Below are 20,464 nucleotides of genomic sequence, written 5' to 3' on the forward strand. Positions count from 1 at the left end.
GCAGCGCCCACGGCGGGTGCTCAGGCCGGGGAACTGAGCCCTGACGCCGCGTCCGGAGAGCAAAGCGGCAGCAGAACCTGCCCGAGGAGGGGGCGCGCAGGGGGCGCGCTTCCCGAGACGGCGGGGGCAGGGAGACGGGAGAGCAGCCCGCCTCCCGTGGGGCTGGAGCCCACCCATCCAAGCCCCGGCCTCCCGGAGCACCGGACTTAGAGGCGGACAGCAGGAGAAAAGAGAAATGCAAAACTGATGAAGAGAGAGAAATGAGGAAGAAGCGGAGATAAAGAGCGAGCAGTTGCGAGGACACTGGGGGAGAGGCAGCACCAGAGCAGCCGGAATCCCACGCACGACACCGGATAACCCACTCACCCCGAATCCACACAGCAGCTTTGAAAACCCAGGGCCCCCACCGCAGCTGGATCTCGCCGGGTCTAAGAAAAGTTCCTGGGGCAGAGGCGGCTGGAGCGCTTCTCTGGAGATCCGGCAGCGGGGTGCCCCCTCCAGCCCTGGGATCTCGGCCGCGAGCGTGCCGTGGCTCCTCCGAGCCGGGCAGGCGGGAGCGCGCAGGAGCCGGGCTCGGGTGGCTCAGGAATGCGCGGCCGCCAGGGACCGCCCCCGGAGCGCGGGGCCCCGCTCGGCTCCGCCCCCTGCCCCCCCCCCCCCCCCCCGCGGGCTGCGGGAAGGAGACGGCCTGCCCGGGAAAGAAGAAACTGAGTCTCGGGTTTCCCCGAGAGTGCAGCTTGTCACGCTCTCCCCGAGTAACCCTAGCAATCACTTCTGTCGAGGGGCTCCACTCTTTTGTATTGTAAACTGAGAGAGTTGACGTAAAATGTGGCCTCCATGAGCCGTTCCAGCTGTGGTCCCACACATGGGAGAGTCTAGCCCTTTAGCTTGGATGCAGTTTGGTTTGGAAGGAGGTTTGAATAGAGGAGCAGGACTCAAAGCTCCTGTTCGCAATGTACTGAGAGTAGGATCCTTGACAAGAGACTTGCCTCACTGACCGTTGCATCCTCTGTAAAGCAAGGACAGTAACACCTGTTTCCCAGTCCTGTTGTGAGGACTGAGTTGGAGGGCCAGTGCGAAGTTGGTTGGTTGTCAGCTGTAGCATGGCTCTGAGCCTCCTGTTTTTTGTGTGTGATGAAAGTGAAATGGCCTAAGGTCCATTAGAGCTCAGCGTCTGAGAGGCCTCCAGGCCCTACTAACTCCCGGCCCAGCTCACACAGGACAGTGCCAACCAACTCTGCAGTCTCCTGCCCATAGAGGGAGACTCGCGGTCCCATCTGCGCACTTACAGTATCTAATTCAGGCGTCCAGCGTTCTTCCTTCTTGCTGTTCTAAAGAACAGGAGCTCAGGCCTTGAGCATCAGTGTGAACATGCGGAGTCTTGGAGCCCAGCTGAGTTTCAGTTTCTTCCTTTGCCCAGTGAGAACCATACTTGCCTTACTCAGGCCTAAATTTCATCTGGTGAAGGACCGGAACTTAATTAACCCTCCCTGTTTTCTCTGAATCAGGGTGAGCTCAGCAGAAATGACTTCTACATCATCACTACCAGATGCCAGTTTTAAAGAGAGAAAACATGGGGAGGAAGGGGATTGACATGAGAAGTGATTTGACAAGAGAGTTCTAGGAATCCTCACCCAATAACATGTTTGTTTGTTTGTTTGTTTTTAACATTTACATTTTTAACTTTTTTTTTTTCATTTTTAAATTTTTTTAATGGAGGTACTGGGGACTGAACCCAGGACCTCTGGCATGCTAAGCGCATGCACCACCACTGAGCTATTACCCTTCCCTCAAACAACATGTTTTAATGAAAAAAGAAGTGTGGGATTCTAAAAACAAGTACCACATAATTCTGAATAGTTTCATACAAAACTCTTGATGGGGGAAAAAAGTTAAAGGAAGACAATCTCAATTTAATACAAAATATTTCCTAGTTAGTGGAAAGGGGCAGGAGGTGCCTTTGGGTGGACAACTGGTAACTCCATGTGCCCTGTACAAACGGGCTTCCTTCTGGGAGAATGCAGAAGCCCACGATGGAGACACTATCAGTGAAGCTTAGTCTGCCTTTCCCATTTGGCAGTGTCCCAGTCTCTCTTTAGTAATGATTTGCCCTGATGCCCAAAATGCAAGCCAGAAAAGAAAATGTGGATGCCCTATGGGACATGTACTGCATTAGGTCTGGTGCCTCCACTGGGCTGATTTTGCCAAGAGAGCCTTGGAAGGGAAGAGTAATGGATAGTAGGAGAGGTAGTAGGAGGGGGGAAACAGCCAATTTCAGCAACAAGCTTGTGTTACAGCAAATATCGGGGAACAACTGACATTTCACTTTCTTGATCCTCCATTAAAAGTACTCCAAAAGGAAAACCATCAGGAGCTCAAAGAAATAAGCAATATTTACTAGGAGAACCCCCCCCCAATAGTGGGGGAAATTTGAATAAAAGAAGCTGTAGTTTAATGACACAGGCTTCTATCAAAACACTGCCTAAAGGCGCCTCCACTAGGATGCAATCCATCTCAGATACACTCTCTGTGAATCACATCTGTGCAAGAATTTTCTTCATCAATATATTTTCTTTCATATATTTTCCACTTGCACATGTACATTTATTTAGTTGTAGGAAACAATGAGGTATATTGGATCGGAAATCAGGAAACCAGAATTCTGAGTCTGTTACTCAGTAGCTAAATGACCATTAATGCCTCAATCTCCTAAGTTGTAAAATAGTCAGATGAGAGCTATTCCTCCTGTCCAATACAGTTATTGAGTATAGATTTCATTCATTTATTTCTTTATTTAAAACTATTCATTAAAAGTCTTCTACATATTCTGGGCATCAAAGGAAGACAAATTCTCTTTCTTACTTGTTTACATCTAGCAGTAAAATGTTCACAATAGGTAAGTAAACAAAAAAACAAGATGATATCAATTTGTGAAACCATGAAGAACTACACAAGACACTGAGATAGCACGATGGCAAAGGTTTTATCATGGAGATTGTAGTTAATCTGAATTTCCTAAATCGTGTATATTATCAGTGATTATGTTACTCTGTAATATATCAGCTTAAACATAATTTCCAAGGTCTTTAACTAAGAATTTTGATATTAGATCAAGTAAATTGGTGAATAATCTTTATTTTTAAATTTAATTTTATTTTTATTGAAGTATAGTCAATTACAATGTGTCAATTTCTAGTATACAGCATAACGTCCCAGACATGCATATATATATATCCATAATATATATACATATATTCATTTTCATATTCTTTTTCATTAAAGGTAAACTGGTGAATAATCTTTAGATGCCTGGATAATTTCTAAGGAAGACTGAATACAAAAATATTGGTCACCAAGCATGGTATGTACACACAGACACACTTATTTTTAGATATTTGAGAGTAAATAAGCCTTTGGGGTATATTAATATATATGTTCAATTTTGCTACTGTAGAGATGTAAAAGGGATGTGTGTGGCCATAGGAAGTTTTATAATGTTTGCTTTGGTGGTGGCTAAATGTTTATATGCTTCCAATCATACTTAGTTCCTTGCCTACTGTTATCTCCATAAAGAAATAGAAGATAGTTACACTGGTTAAAAGTTGTAATTTGTATTCTAAGAAAGTAGATCTTAATGTTCTGAGCACAAAAAAAGAAATGGTAACTATATGATGAGATAGAGGTGGTAGCTAACACGATGGTGGTAATCATTTTGCAATTCAGAAATGCATCAGATCAACATGTTATACATCTTAAACTTATACAATATTAAGTGCTGATTACATCTCAATAAAGCTGGGGAGAAAAAAGAGAAATGGGTAGGATCCCATTTTTATTCAATATGATAAAAACTAGAAAAATATTTTGGGGATACGCAAAATAAGATATAAACAAAAGTATGCACCTTTCATTTTTCCAGAAGAAAAACCTAATTATGACAATGTCAATTCTCTTCAAATAAATGTATAAACTTTAAAAAAGGTGGTTTTTTAGAGAGCTAAAATATAAACAATTTACTAGATTATAAAAATTAAGCATCAAACTTGTAGCACATTACAAAAAGATAAAATTAATGGAAAAAGAACTCATTCCAAATTTAACTAAACTTAAAAATATTTATTAAAACAAAGCAAACAAAAAAAATTTAACTATGGATCTGTTGTATGCTTTGCTCATCCAAAAATAATTGGATTTTTTAAAAAATGAAAATAAAAGTAACTGGAATTACTTGCAAAATCTCTTACAAAATAGTCACTTTTTATACTCTTGAAAATGGAGCACTAAGGACTGAAGTTTAGAAAGAGGTTATCAAGTTAAATTTTATAATGTCATAAATTAATGATAAGAAGCATTGTATAATCAGTTTTATCTATTGTCATTTACTTAAAAAAATCTTTTTTAATATCTGTGTACCCAACATATTAAAATATTTTAAATTCGTATGGGCCATTGAGACTATATTAAGATTTGAAGTAGCAAAGAAATATAAATATGCATGTAAGATTATGAGTGTGGTTTTGTTTTTCAAGGTAAAAAGAATGAGCAGTTTTATCTTGAAATAAAATAAATGACTGTGTCAGAATGTGAATGATAAATAAGAGACAAAATTTGAATGAGTAAGTTGTAGACGTTTGAGGAAAAGAAAACTTTATTTTCTTTGGTTTATGATACCTACAAATAATGAGTCTAAAAAGCAATGAAATATGTTAAAATTTTTTACAAAATTGGCTCTGCTTTAATGGACTTATAAGACTTTTTTAAAAAGTCTTTGCTGCCAATCATTACATTAATGCAAGAGTAGAATTTGATTTTGTTTTCTGGTTGAAATGACAAACCAGTCTTGGAATATTCAGTTTGTTCTTAACAAAAGATAATGACAGTTCTTTTTAATTTCTGTGTAGTCTGCCCAATTAGCAGATATTATATATCTGCCCAGAAAAACTGTCTGTGCTTTCTGCTGGCTTTGATATGTCCTTGATTATTTCAAAACAAAACAAAACAACAGCAAAAGTTCCTCATTTCTTAAGTAGCTGAAGTTCCTTATAATTATATCTACAGTTACGTTTATTTAGTTCAGCGTATTGTCACTCTGGTTAATAGGTAGCCAAGCCACAAGCATTCATTGTTCCCAGACATCTATGCTTCCGTCTTAAGCTAGTGATGATTTTTGAAAATTCTTTTCAATACTACCTTCCCAAGATCTGTTCTGTAGTTTATACAGATGTAACTGTTAATTTGTTTTTACATGTCAAATCACCTTTGTTGCTTCCTAGATGCCTACGATACCAAAGGCTTGGTCTCTTACCTCATAACCCATGATGTGTCATTCGCAATCAGGAGGGATAGGAGAATTAATTAGATATGTTTAATATTTCTTAATTGGCTTAATATTATTGGAGGATATGCATTATATATTAAGCCCACAAAATGGGACAAGCTCTCTAATCAAAAAATTAAGTTCTGTCTTCCCTGTGTTCGTTTTTTAAAGCAGATTTGTCAGTACCCGCATGTCCGTGATATATTCTTACTCTTGAGAAAACACCGACAAAATCCACAACCCAATAGGATTTTACCCTCCTCTATTCTGATGTAGTTGTCTCCTCTAATAAGTTAACGGAGCCTTCAGTCTTATCAAGTTGTTTTTGCTTTCCTTGCATGCTTACCTGATTATCTTCTGCTATACACTAAAGTCTGCAACAAAGGACAGTCCCAGTGACTTGGTGGGAAAGATTGCACCAGGCACTCTTAACTGGAATAGACGTACAGGGCCAGGCTTCTCAGCATAAGCTGACCTTGCATCCACAAGTAGGTATCTACAGGCTGAACCCTAGGGTTGAGTCAGCATTGCTAGGACTCTTCTTAGTCTAGAAACAAACAACTTCATGGAAGTGCACTGCTGATCCAAGATTTATGAGTCAAGAATAAATCACATGAGCCTAGTAAGTTGATGAGGGGAACATAATTGTGGTTATTCGTTTTAGAATATTGTTGTTGGACTATTTTTAATGTTTTGTACTTGATGCGCCTACGAGGATGTCCTTTTTTCCTCTTCTGCTTTTTTGCTTCCTTCTCTTTCTCTCTCTCTAACCCTCAGTTTAGCAAGCTATGCTTATACCAGCTAAAAGGAAGTATTTTTTATTGATATTTTGTTCCCAATGATCCCTCCAAATTCAAGAGTGAGTACTTTTACTGAGTCCCTGGTAATGTAATTATTTGTAAAGAATAATTGCCAATAATAATAGCCAAGATTCAAAGAATCTGCCCTTAATTGGTATAAGAATGCAATTGGACAAATCTATTATACAAACAAAGCCATCCAAAGAGTTTTATATTTGAGAAAATATGATCATGTGGCCATTAAGGAACAAAAGTTATAGTTCCTTGTGGAAGCAAGGCTAGGAAGTCCCCCTGGATTGTAGGAAGGTAGTAAGGAAGACAGTAGGGAAGTTCACTTGCTGGCAGGTCAGCAACCTTAGCAAATGTTGGGGACCTGGAGAAAAGATGGAGTCACTTACTTTTGAGGACTGCAGGTAAAGTCTGACAGAGGTTAATTTCTTAGCTTTGGTTTTCTTGTACTGGAAGAAATGAGCAAAGAAGAGCAATTTAAAAATATCAATCATTAAATAATTGAAATATTAACACTGGAAATATTACTTGATACAAAAGAAAACAGTAAAGGAGGAATAAAAGAAGAAACAATACATCTGAGATATAAAAAAACAAAAAATGAAATGGCAAGTGTAAATCCGACTATATTAAAGGAAGCACATTTTATAATGGGTTGAATCCATCAGGAAATTATAAACATGCACGCCCCTTGCAACAAAGTCACACACACAAAAAACCCCCACCATGGCCAAGTGGACTTATCCCAAGAATGGAAGGTTGTTTATTATCCGAAAAACCAATGCAATACACCACACCAAAAGAGTAAAGGAGAAAAATAACATGATCATCTCAAGAGACACAGATCTGATGCAACTTCTATCAAAACCCCAACTGTCTTTTTTGCTAAATGGACAAGCTTATAAATTAAACTCATATGAAAATGCAAGGGACCCCAAGTAGCCAAAACAATCTTAAAAAAAGAAGAACACAGTTGGATTATTCTCATTTTCCAATTTCAAAACTTAGAAAGCTACAGTAATCAAAATAGTGTAGAATACTGGAATAATGATAGGCATATAGATCAATGGAGTAGAATTGAGAGTCCGGAAATAAACTTTCACATTTATGGTCAATTGATTACAAGTGCCAAAACAATTAAGTGGAGAAAGAACAGTCTCTTCAACAAATGGTTCTGGAACAACTGGATAGCCAAGTGCAAAAGAATAAAGCTGGATTCCTTCCTCACGCCATATACAAAAATTAACTCAAAGTGGGTCAAACATATAAATGAAAGAGTTAAAACCATAAAACTCTGAGGGGAAACCATAGGAGTAAATCTTCATGACTGTACAATGGGATATTACGCAGCAATAAAAAATGAAATACTGATGCAGACTTCAAACTGAACCTTGAAAACCTTATACTAACTGGAAGAAGCCAGCCACAAAGGACCACATTTTATATTATTCCATTTATATGAAATACCCCAAAACAGGCAAATCAATATAGATGGAAGGAATAATGGTTTCCTAGAGCTGGGGGTAGTAAGGGGATTTGGGGGCAACATCTAAGAGTGTGAGGTTTCTTTCTGGGGTATTGAAAATCTTCTAAAATGGGTTGTTATGATAGTTGCACAACTCTGAACGTATTAAAGCCAATGGATTGATGTTTTGCATACTTTATTTTGGAGGGAGGTATAATTAAGTTTGTTTATTTTTTTTAATGGAGGTACTGGGGATTGAACCCAGGTCCTCGTGCATGCTAAGCATGTGCTCTACCACTGAGATGTACCCTACCCCCCAACTGCATACTTTGAATGAATGAATTGTATGATATGTGAACTACATCTTAATCAAGTTTAAAATATATTTGGAATGATAGTGGGTAATGAGCATTCAATCCCTAGCTCCTTGGGAAATCTCCAAATGGAAGTTAGTCCTCTGGCTGTAGTAGTTGTTCAGCACCACGTGCCCTAGATTTGCTGGCCATACAACAGCGAGGCTTCTTTGCAAGTGAGTCAGGTCAAATATCCCCAACATATAGTGAAATCAGCCATTTTTGTGATCATGAATAATTTTTGAGTTTTTGACCATATAGGTGGACTGATAAGAAAAATGATCAAAACTCAGAAATAAACCAAAAGGACAACTAGATGTCTAATCAACGTCATAGAAGAACATGGCCTAAGATGCCTGCCTAAAAATCATCTGACTCCCTAGAAATGTGTACCTTTGTTTGATTTACTACTTTCTGTTAATTAGGGCCAAAACATTTTACAACTCTGTAAAGTTAGATGCTAACTTGTAGAAAGTTTGATGAGATACAATTTATTTGTTTGTTCAGTTGGTTGGTGGGTTTGCCCAGAAGAGATACAAATTATTTCTATCTGATAAAAAAGATAACCCTAGAAGTTGTGTTTCTCTTGCCCTATAGGGCATTAACCAATTTTGCATCTAACGTATCAATATTTTGTCAGCATTCTTTGTCATCCTACTGTTTCTTTCATTAAACATCTAAATAAAACTTTGATTTATGCTGACTGTATGTATGGATACAAATTATATTTTTAACATTTTCAAAATTATACTTGAACGAACTATTTGGAGAGAACATAGCATTGGCAACAGATCCCAATTCTGGCACTTCCTGTGTGACCTTGGGGAAAGTATTTAATGTCTATGAGCCTCAGTTTCCCCTTGTACAAAATGTGAATGCCAGTGCCTACCTCAGGGGGTCTTAGTGAGGATGAAATAGGATCGAGTGAAATCATGAATGGGAAAGAGCTTATGACTGGAAACATAGTATATATGCATAGTATATATGAATTATATATTCATCTATAGGTTTGTTTCTGGGCCCTCAAGTAAATGTTTTTATTACCGTATAGAGCACTAACCAATTTTGCATCTAATTTATCAGTCTTATTTCAACATTCTTTGTTATCCTATTGGTTGACTGATAACCACTTATAATTCTTCCCTTACTGAATTTTCAATAAATTGAAACACCACACAAAATTAAAGGGAAAGATGGAAGATTGTCTAATCCAAACCCTTCCTCTTACAGATGGGGAAACTAAACTGAGGCTCAGGGAGGGTGAGTGACTTCCCAAGGTCACCAGCTGGTAATTGTTAAAGCCAGATGTGAACCCAGGACTGCCTGACTACAGAGCCTAAATTCTGCCACTCTGCACTATGATTTTAGCCAGGGTCTGATTTTATCAAGGCCCTACATTCAAAACTCTCATTGCAGTATTTCTATCACCAGCACGTCATGCAGAATAATGTTCCCTTTGTTGAATGAATGAATGAATGGTGGATGCTGAGCAGTTAACCAAGACTTCTCTTTCCAGTTCTGAGGTTCTGCTTAAAGGCAAAGTTCTATGCTTGAAAACATTGTATTATTTTAGATTCTCAAAAAAAAAAAAAAAAACCAAAACAGAACCAATTGTGTGTGTGCGCATGTGTGTGTGTTTTTGTTATAAAGAGAAATGAAGGGGAAGAGATCAATTTATTTTAAGGAATATGATTGAGGAGGCTGACAACTTCAAAATCTGTAGGGTAGGCTAGCAGGCTGGAGTCCCAGAGAGGTGTTGATGCTTCAGCCCAATTCCAAAGGCCATCTGCTAGCAGATTCCCTCTTCCTCAGAGAGAATTTTTTAAGGTCTTCAACTGATGGGATGAGGCCCACCCACATTATGAAGGGCGATCTGCTTTACTCAGTCTATTTATTAAAATGTCAATCTCATCTAATGAGGGGAGAGTGTAGCTCAGTGGTAGAGCACATGCTTAGCATGCAGGAGGTCCTGGGTTCAATATACAGCACCTCCATTAAAGAAAGAGAAAAACAAACAAAACTAATTACCTTCCCCCTGCCAAAAGCAAAATTTCCATCTCATCTTAAAAATACCTTCATAGCAACACAAGGAAGTGTTTGACCAAGAATCTGGGTACCATAGCCCAGTCAAGTTGACACATAAAATTAACCATCACATTTGTTTTCCCTTCTGACCACTGCAGTCTGAAGGAAACTGTAACAAGGTACTTGTGTGTGTGTGTAGAATATAAAATTCCTGTCAGCTTCTAAAGCAAGCCAAAAAATACAGAACTGCAAGAAACCAGGCTGTGGGATGTAGTGACAGGTGGCTCATGGAGGCCGTGTGGACTCTGAGCAGAGCGCTGAGGTACGTGGGGCAGAGGGAGCCATCCTGAGGGCCAACCTAGAACCAAAGAGTTTCAGCCAAGAGGAGGCAGATCTCAGTTCACTTGAAGAAACAATTTCTTGAGAGCTGTCTGAAGATGAAACCGAATGAACTTTCTTGGGGTGTCTTGGGCTCCTTAACACTGGAGGTACTCAACCAGAGAGACGTTGTAATGGTGGAGGGCCGAGGAGACAGAGGGGAGTGAGTGCACCGTGGGCACAATGTCATGGGCACTAAACTGGCACTGAACAGGATGGCACCTGCCTTCTTGTGCTGGCTCTGTGGATAGTTTGCCATGTGACCTTAATGGAGTCCCTCCCCATCTCTAGGTCTTTTGGCCCCATAAGTGAAAAGAAGGGAGTTAAATTAGATGTTCTTTGAAGTCACTTGCACTTTCAAAATCCTTTCAAAGTTAAGGCTCACGGGTCATAAGGTTACTGCAGTTTTGAGGTAAAAGCACTTCAGTGCGAGGAGATCCATCGTGTTCCACTTATGGGTATGTCCTGGCTCAGACGCGGGTGCCCTCCCTCTGGGCCCCTGAACAGCTCAGTTCCTCGTGGGAAGTCAGGCCCGGGGCGCCACGACTCCTGCAACCACTGTGCTCCCTCCCTTCCCCTTTCCCCCCTGGAAAAATTGCCAAGGTTCTTGTTGCCCCACAGATCCTTGGGCAAAATGCCTGCTTACTCTTTGGGGAAGCCCCACTTGCTTGCTAACTCACAAAAGAAATATGCTTTCAGTCTGGAAACTAGATGCAGGAACTTTCATTTTAATTACAACTTTTTTTTTAACTATAGCTGAAAGACCTCATTAAACTAACGATTAGGCAAAACGGTGGAATGATGGAACCCTCCAAACATGGAATTTGAGATAAAATAAGTTGCCGTGCAGACAGGAAGAAAGACAAGGAAAGGAAAGTTTCTGTTTCATAGCTCTCAAGTGGAGTGATGGTCATGTGGTCTCGTTAATGTGCTTATAATTATTTGAATCAATTCTCTTGCCTTCATTCCAGAGCGTTCAATTATCACACAGTCATGTAGCTGAGAGAGACTGTAGAATGCCTATTACTGGAAGACATCTCAGCCCAGTCAGTCTAATTTTTGAAGTAAACTGTGAGCTCAAAAAAAAAAACTGCATAATAAAGCCTTTGCCCTTTTTTTTTCCACAAAAAAAAAAATTAGTTACTTAAAAAATATTTCTTTAAGACTGCTTACCACATAGCAAGGATTTTACATGCATCATACCACTTAGTCCTCGCAACAATTCTATGCTGAAAATGTTATTAACCCCAGTGTTATTAACTTAACCTCCCAAAGAGGATAGTTAGCTTATCTAAGGTTACCCAGCCGTTAAGTGGCAGAACTGACTCTAAATGTCCCGCACCTGACTGTCTCTTACTGCATGAAGTCCCCTCTCTGTGCCTCTGTTTTTGGCTCCAGGAAGTGGAGTCATTCCTGCCCAAGCTAACGCACAGTCAGACCCCTGGATGTATGACGAGGACAGAGGGTAGAGGACAGTGACTGTGACTGTGAGAATCAAAAGGAAAAATCCTTTGGAAACCTAAACAGTGCTACTACATTTTACAGAGTATTGGTAAATAGGACTTAGTTACTTTAAATATACATTAAATTATATTTGTCCCTCCAGATTCACCCCCACACACTTCTGCATTTTGCGCTGTACATGGGGAGACGCATCTCTACTACATCTAGCCCACATCAGTGTGCCCTGTAGCCGACACTGTCAATGCCCCGCCCAAATCACTGGGAACTCACCCACTTCAGTTCTCTGCAGACTGCCAGCTGCTGCTACCTGCATCTTTGTTGCTGAGGGCTTTTCCCAGAACCATACAAGGCCAACCTGCCAGCCTGGCATTCCAAACGTGCCCAGGAGTTAACACCCATCCCCAGGAGCATCTCTCAACCAAAGACCTTAGATGTATAAATACCCCAACTCCCTCACTCTTTGGTGGAATCACTTTGATGTATATGTTTACATTGTCTCCCTGAGTTTCTCTGTGGGACTGAGCTCCAGTCACACACTCTGATAGCTGGTTTAATAACACAATCTTACTGGCTACCTTCTCTTCCCTGTGTCACTTCCTCACTCCTCCTAGTGTACCGTGAACCTCTCAAATAAATGACTTTTACTTAAACCCTTACTGCGTAGTCTGCTTTTAAGGGAACCCAAACTAACATAGGTTTCCTTGATGTCTTGCTTCCTGTAGGGTTTAGCTAAGAGGGATGAACCAGCAGGAGCTGAGGTGTTTTGCATACTATCTTCCACCCCAAGGATGTCAATGCCTGACTCACTGTCCTCCACCCAGAGGTCTGACTTTTCGGGGGGCCCTCTTTACACAACTCTGTCTCCAGGTTCCAGCAAGTTCCCCCTCTCCTGACCCCTTCCGGTCCCAGGCCATTAAACAGCACTTTACCTCTATATGGGGCACTACAATATTCCTTGTGATGACCCTCCACCCAATTCATGCTTTTTTAAGTAGTCCCTGTATTAAAATTTTCTCAAATTCTGAGTTTAGCCCACAATCTGCTCCAGTTGGTACCATGAGTGGTTCAGAAAGTTTGATGACTTCAGGGTTTGGCCTCAGATAACTGGTGATGAGGATACGTGTGAAGTGCACAGGTGATGACAAGGATGGTGGAGGAAGCAGAGACAGAAAAGCATACATTGCAACAGAGGCTAACTGTTATGGGGGTGGTAAAGGAAGCTGGTTATATTATCTATTGCTGTGTAACAAAGAATCTCAAAATTTAGCAGCTTATCAGAAGAAAAAGAAAAGGGGGGAGGGTATAGCTCAAGTGGTAGAGTGCATGCTTAGCACTCCTCTAAATCCCCAGTACCTCCTCTGAAAATAAATAAATAAACTTTATTACCCCACCACACACAAAATAAACCGAAAAAACAAACAAAAAAAAAGAAGAAGAAAAAGAAAACACTAACTTGGAAAGATATCTGAGGGGGGAGGTTGTAGCTCAGCGGTAGAGCACATGCCTAGCATGCACAAGGTCCTGGGTTCCATCCTCAGTATCTCCATTAAAATAAATAAATAAACCTAATTACCTCCCCCCACAAACAAACAAAACCAATAAATAAATTAATCAATTAAAAAAAAGATAAGTGCACCCCGCCATGCTCACTGCAGTATTATTTACAATAGCCAGGATGTGGAAACAACCTAGGTGTCCACCCATGGAAGAATAAATGAGGAAAGTGTGCTAGATATTTACACACACACACACACATATATACATAGCACAGTTTAATCAATTTCATGTAATCTTGGCCAAGTCATGTAACCTTTTTTTTTAATTGAAGTATAGCTGATTTATAGTATTGTGTTACTTCATGATTTATAGCAAAGTGATTCAGTTTTATATGTATATTCCTCAGATTATTTTCCATTATTGGTTATTACAAGATATTGAATATTGTTCCCTGTATTATACAGTAAATCTTTATTGCTTATCTATTTTATGTATAATAGTTTGTATCTGCTAATCCCATACTCCTAATTTATCCTTCCCCACTCCCTTCCCCTCAGGTAACCATAAATTTGTTTTCTGTCTGTGAGTCTGTTTCTATTTTGTATATTGATTCATTTGTATTATTTTTTTAGATTCCACATATGAGTGACATCATATATTTGTCTTTCTCTATCTGACTTAATTCACTTAGTATGATATTCTCTGGGTCCATCCCTGTTGCTGCAGATGGCAATATTTCATTCTTCTGGCTGAGTAATATTCCATTGTATACATTCACAGACATCGCATTTTCTTAAACTTAACATCTGTTGATGGGCATTTGAGTTGTTGCCACATCTCGGCAATTGTAACTAGTGCTGCTGTGAACATTGGGATGCATTTATCTTCTCAAATTTCAGCTTTCATCTTTTCTGAATATAGGCCTACGAGTGGGATTGCTGGCTCATAAGGTAGCTCTATTTTTAGTTTTTTTAAGGAACATCCATACTGTTTTCTATACTGGCTGCACCAATTTACATCCCCACCAACAGTGCTGGAGGGTTCCCTTTCCCTCACACCCTCTCCAGCATTTTTTATCTGTAGACTTTTTGATGATGGGTGTTCTGACCAGTGTGAGGTGATACCTCATTGTAGTTCTGCATTTCTCTAATAATTAGCGATGTTGAGCATCTTTTCATGTGTCTGTTGGCGATCTGTGTGTCTTCTTTGGAGAAATGTCTATTTAAGTCTCCTTACCATTTTGTGATTAAGTTCTTTGTTGGCAGGCCTTCGTCCTCACTGGCTGTTGGCCAGGACTGAAGTTCTTCCTGACCACATAAGCCTCTCCATAGAGTTGCTCACAAAATGGCAGCTTGCTTCTCCCAAACAAGTGATCCAAGAGAGCACCCAGCACAGCAAGAGGGCACCCAGCATAGGAACCATGGACTTTTATAATCTAATGGTGGAAGTGTCATACCACCACTTCTGTTGTATGCTACTGGTCACACAGACCAACCCTGGTACCACGTGAAAGGGGAGTGCACAAGGGTGTGTACACCACTGAAGGACAGTTTGCAGGCTGGCTTCTATAGGTCTCAGAACATCCCATTAAACTTCCCTGGGAGGGCAGAAGGATTCTCTAATGAGACAGTGACAGCTCAAAGTCTAAAGAAATGAATTGTGAGGGGCACCCAGGATGCACAGATGGGAGTGAGGGCCAAACTAGAGATCCCAATCATCCAAATATAATGCAACTTAGTGCTCATTATGCTGGAGGTCCATGTAACTTCAGACAAGCCATTTTCCTCTCTCCCACCCTGTTTTCCCACTTGTAAAGGAAGGCATTAGACTAAACTCTGTGGCCTAATAACAAATACTTACATAGCAACTTAATGATGTCCTATGCTCTACCTGCTTTAGCTTTTAACTGATGTTACCTGCACAGCAAAGGGCAAAGCTTGTGTGGAAGAGCCCTTGGCATCACTGCAAACGGGTTGGGCTCTCCCACACCGGCTTCCCCTTCTCAGCCTGAGCTGGAGCTCCAAAGATCTGATTCATGTGTTTAGTAACGGACTGGCTCTTTCTCTGGGCCTCTTGTGAAATGTGCTTTCCTGTGTGGCAATCATCATGCTTTATGACGTGGAACAAAGTAAACTAGAGACTAAACAAGTTAGCTTCATCTTCTTCCTTTAAACATAAAAGTGTCTGATCCTTTCCGTGATATTTTCCTTTTGACCTCTGGGGGAACAAACAGAGAGTCTTGATAAATTCTGAGGAAATAAACTCCCAGTGGCTGAATTTGACCAAACCATGAAATAGGTTATCCCTACCCCAACAAGAGCATCTCTGATGTGGCTCCAGACTACCTACCCTTCACACAGCAGTCTATGTTCATGTCTTCCCAGAGTTGGGCATCAGGAAATCTCATGGGCTCTACTTCAAAACACAGTCAGAATCCCTGGTCCATGGCACTGTTGCCTGCTGCCTGGGTCACTGCAGTAATCTCCAAACTGACCCCCTGCTTCTATCCTTGTCTCTCTACAGTCTATTCCCAAAACAGTGTCCAGAGTGACCCTTGGTCAGTGTGGGTTAGATCATGTCACTGCTCTGTTTGAAATTCTGTGACGGCTCTCTGCTTCCTTCAGAGCAAAACCCAAAGTCCTTAAAAATGCCTTCAAGATCCTACATGAGCTGTACCCCTATTACCTCTCGGACCACACCCCTTACACCTCTCCCCCTTGCTCACTCCTTAACAGCCCCACTGCCTCCTTACTGTTCCTCAGTTAGGCCTTAGAGACTTTGCTCAGACTCTGCTCGGAAGGCTCTTCCCCCAGATAGCCCCCAGCCCTCTCCCCACCTCCTTCCAATCTTTGCTCAGATCTTAGCTTCTCATGAGCCCCATCCTGACCACCTTGTTTAAAATTGTGACCAGCCTCCCTTCCCCCATTTCTTCCTTTAACTTTTAAAAGAAGGAACTACTTAAAGACCAAAAGGAAAAAAAAAATTTTTTTAATTTACTGGCTTCCACCTGCCAGCAAATTTTAGATAGTTGAAGAGATTATTCAACCATTCAACAAATATTTATTGGGTGCCTGCTCTGTGACAGGCACTGAGTTAGGCTGGAATTCAATTTTCAGTTCTCTTTCATTCAATGCAACAAGCAATACACTGGTGGTCTCCTAGAAGCAATCTGTAGGGTTGGATGGTGAATTGTGTAGAGATGGAGGTCCAGCTAAGTGTAGCAGACGCAGTAAACTTAGAATGAAGACCTGTGTTCAAGCCCTAGCTTCCCTTCCAACTGCCTCTGGGAACCTGGGCAAGTCGCCTCCCTTCTCTGGGCTTCAGTTCTCCATCTTTAAAATAAGGTGAGTGGACTCATTAATCTCTAAGGTCACTTTTGGCTCTACTGTTCCATGATTTCACCCTTACTTCACTGAGGAATATGGTCTCTTGCATTAGTTGCGAGTTCCCAGGGGTGAGTGGGCAAACAAGCAGGTGGAAGAGGTGAGTGGCAGAGAGAGTGCATGGCCACGAACTATCTGTTACCAGCACTTCGGGGGCCTGAGGTCTGCTTTAAGCACTAGCAGCAATTGAGGATCAGCCACAGCGGTTAACCTGAAGTCACCCTGTGTATCTACTAACCCAGTTCACCTCCCCACATCTTCAGCAGAGCACAGAGCAAGTGTACCACAGTGCCACAGAATTAACATTAACTTCTGGTTAGTCTACTAAGCACAAAGAAGAGAAAGGAGGGGACAAGTTTTGCTTAGGCCTGAGGTACACTTGGTGTGGGAGCTCATGACTGGGTTAACAAATTGTAACAGACCGCAGCTGCTTGTCTCCTTTAAGAACGAATATGCTCAGTAACCGCTTTGCAAGCAGGCACCTGTGCATCCCCACTCCTGTCTCCTTGCCATAAAAAGCAGAGACAATGCCTTGCTCGCATAGTTGAGGTTTTAGATAGCACTCTGCTCATCGCAAAGCAACGACCCAGGCCCTCAGCTATAAACGCTGGGCATGCCTGCTGTTAGATAGTCTGTTATCCCCAAAACAAGGACCTGGCTGGGCTGGTGGTCTGCTTTAACATACCTGTAAGAATGTTGTTCCCCTCTCCCTGTGACTTCCCTAAAGATAAACAAAGCCTTTGTACTCATTGTGACTTCTCCAATCTCGATCCCATCCTGTCTTTCCCTAAATTCCTGCATTCCATCACACAACTGTTAATGATTTTTCCTTTGATTGTACACAATAAATGTGGGGGCATTTGAGAGGCTCGTGGAGTTGGCTCCTGGCTCCCTCTTGCTCTCTTGACTTTCCACAGAGTCTAGAGTAATTCATTCTGTGTCGGTAGGACTTCTGCTGGTCAGAACCCACGACTTGGGAAATTCCTGTTGAAGCCAAGTAGAGAGCATTCCAGGGATGTGAAACTCATGCGCCCAAAATGGGAATGATGGAGTCCCAGGAAACTTCCAGGGCAAAACTGAATAGGTTATCTATCCATTAGTGTTCCACTTTCCTTTACACTTGCTTTCTTCTCTTTTTAAGTGTTGTTAGAAGAGCAACTGGTTTCTTACTCGGCTGTGAATATGAATGAACTGATATGGTGTGCAGGGAACTGCATTTATGGAATTAGAACACAGAATACTGTACCAGGAGTGAGAAAACCTGGGGACATAGGTCCTTTGACTCTCTGGACCTTGTTTTCTCCATCTGAAAAATATAAGCATTGAACGAGGATCTTTCTACTGTATGATAATTCTGAGCTGTCCAGTCTACTACCCCAGGAGGCTATAGCAGGTGTCAGCAAACACCAGTCCATGGCCGCTGTCTGTTTTGGTAAAGCCTGCAAGCACCACTGAAGCAAGCTGGCCCTGTGAGCCTCAGAAACCAAGCTAGGTATCCTTTGCGAACTATGTTCTCCCTCTGCTCCCAGTGCCTGCCTCCCATTCCAGTGCCTGTGCCTTGCCACTGCCTAGGGCCCAGGCTGGTCACTACCTACACACTGGGGATTCTGCAACTGGTAACCACAAGTCACAGAGCAGAGGAATCTCAGTCTGCCCCAGGTGAGATGGCCAGGCTTTCTTGGGAGGAGAGAAGGGCACCAAGATCTGGGTCATTGGAAAAGAGAGTTACATTGACCATGGTGGTGACTGCTCTCTCCTCTCCCACTATGCTCCACCCCCTCACCACTGGCCTTTCTTCCTCTTTGCTAGGAGGAGATGTCCAAAGTGTGCCCACCATCCAGCAATGGGCAATCCAGAGGGATGGAACAGAAGTTTTCCGTCTTGTTATATGGCTATATAATATCCTTGATTATGGCTCTTGGCCTGCAAAGCCTAAAATATTTGCTACCTAGCTTTTTACAGAAAAAGTTGGCCAGTGGATGGGCTGTACCATAATCTGTAAGACAGCAGGGTATGGAGTTAAATGGCTTGGGATCATCCACTTCCTACTGGTGTGACCTTGGGCAAATTATTTAACCTATCCTATTTAACCTAGCCTATTTTCTCCCCTGCAAAATTGGGTTAATAATTATAATACCTGCTTCATGGAGGTATTGTAAGGTGACTTGCCAATAATACTTATTAGGTAATGTTAGTAAATTTAGCATTTGTGCATGTAATAAATATTTCCAGAAGTAAAAGTCACCAGACAAAATTTATTGAGCACCTATTCTGGGCCAGGCCCTTTGCCAGGCCATGGTCTGGAAGGGAAGACAACTTTGTTTTAAAAAATGAAGGCAACACAGTGTTCAAACTGTGCTAAAAGGACACAGCTGTGGGACAAAGGTGAGCATGGTCAACTCCCTCTTTGCAAAGTTGGACAAAATTTCACAGAGAAAGTTAACTTGGAATAGGTAAGGGAACTGTATGTGGAGGCATAAAAGTATAAAAAGACACTGCATGTTCTTAGAGGGGAGGGTATAGCTCAATGGTAGAGGGTGTGCTTAGCATGCATGAGGTCCTAGGTTCAATCCCCAGTACCTCCATTAAAAAATTTAAAAACCTAATTACCTCTCCCCACTCCAGCCAAAAAAAGAAAAAAAAAAAAGATACTGCATACTCTTGTTGGTGGATCAGCAAGACTTAGATAGGCCTTGAGTGCAAGTAGGAGGTGTTTGGAAGGAGAGGCTGAAGAGGTAGGCAGGTGCCAGAGGCTACAGGGCCTTATAAACCATTCCAAGAGTTAGGGGTTTTGTCCTGTAGGTGATGGAGAGCCACTAAAGAAAGCTGAACAAAACAACAAAAGGATCATGATCATTTTAGAAAAACCACTCTGGCTCAATGTAGAGAGCTAATTCAATAACAGTCAGGGGGCTGCAGTAAGTACAGGAGAAAACCTGTAGAACTCTGAATTAAGACAGTGGCTGTGAGAATGGAGAGAGGCAGGTGTTGGTGATTCAGGAGGGAGAACCTAAAGAAAAGACTCACCCACTACCTGGGGCATAGCAGGGACCAAATAATGGTCCATTTAATTGAACTGTTCAAAACCAGTCCTCCAAAAAGTGTCTGTTTCATGTGGGGTCAGCTCAAGTCTGCAGCCTCTCTGCAACCTGCAGGCTCTGGGGCTTAATTTTACCAGGGGAGATTAGTCGAGTAAAAGTGATTAAAACTCAGCAGAGCCTAAATTATAAGCCATAAGGTCAAGGAATTCATTAACCAGAAGAAATAACTGCAAAGCAGTTGGCTGTTAATACGTTTTCTTCTAGGAGGAGAGTCCACCTAGGAAACTAAATTAGTAGCAGGCTGTTGCTTGGTGAATAAGAGGTCAGAGTAAATGTGATGTAATGACTTTTGGGGTTAAATAGATAAAGTATGATGTAGCCTGTGAGATAATACATGTGAAAGCACTGTACAAATAAAAAAGCACTATATTAAATGTAAGATATTACTATCAACATCATATCAGAAAATATGCTGGACAGAGCACCTAAATATATAAGGCAAACACTGACAGATCCGAAGGCAGAAATTGGCAGCTGTACAGTAACAGGAGGAGACGTCAATACCCCATTTGCAATACTGGATACAATATCCAGACAGAAAAAGTAAAGAAACACTTGACTTGAACAACACTATATGGACCAAACGGACCTAACAGTTATTAACAGAACATTCCACACAACAGCAGCAGAAGACACATTCTCAAACACACGAATAGATTACATGTTAGGCCA

The 20,464-nt window shown here is 41.4% G+C and overlaps 1 protein-coding gene across 2 annotated transcripts in view; it reads left to right on the forward strand.

Annotated features, from left to right (window-relative positions):
* Window positions 1-20,464, forward strand: part of DCTN4 (dynactin subunit 4) — a 111,172-nt gene that overhangs the window by 53,555 nt on the left and 37,153 nt on the right. For both annotated transcript variants that reach the window (XM_072954606.1, XM_072954615.1), the window contains exon 2: window positions 3,283-3,361. In XM_072954606.1, coding sequence (XP_072810707.1) covers window positions 3,359-3,361 — 3 coding nt within the window. In that variant the 5' untranslated portion in view covers window positions 3,283-3,358. The remainder of the gene's footprint in view (window positions 1-3,282; window positions 3,362-20,464) is intronic.

Source organism: Vicugna pacos, chromosome 3, assembly GCF_048564905.1.
Source record: "Vicugna pacos chromosome 3, VicPac4, whole genome shotgun sequence".
Lineage (NCBI taxonomy): Eukaryota > Metazoa > Chordata > Mammalia > Artiodactyla > Camelidae > Vicugna > Vicugna pacos.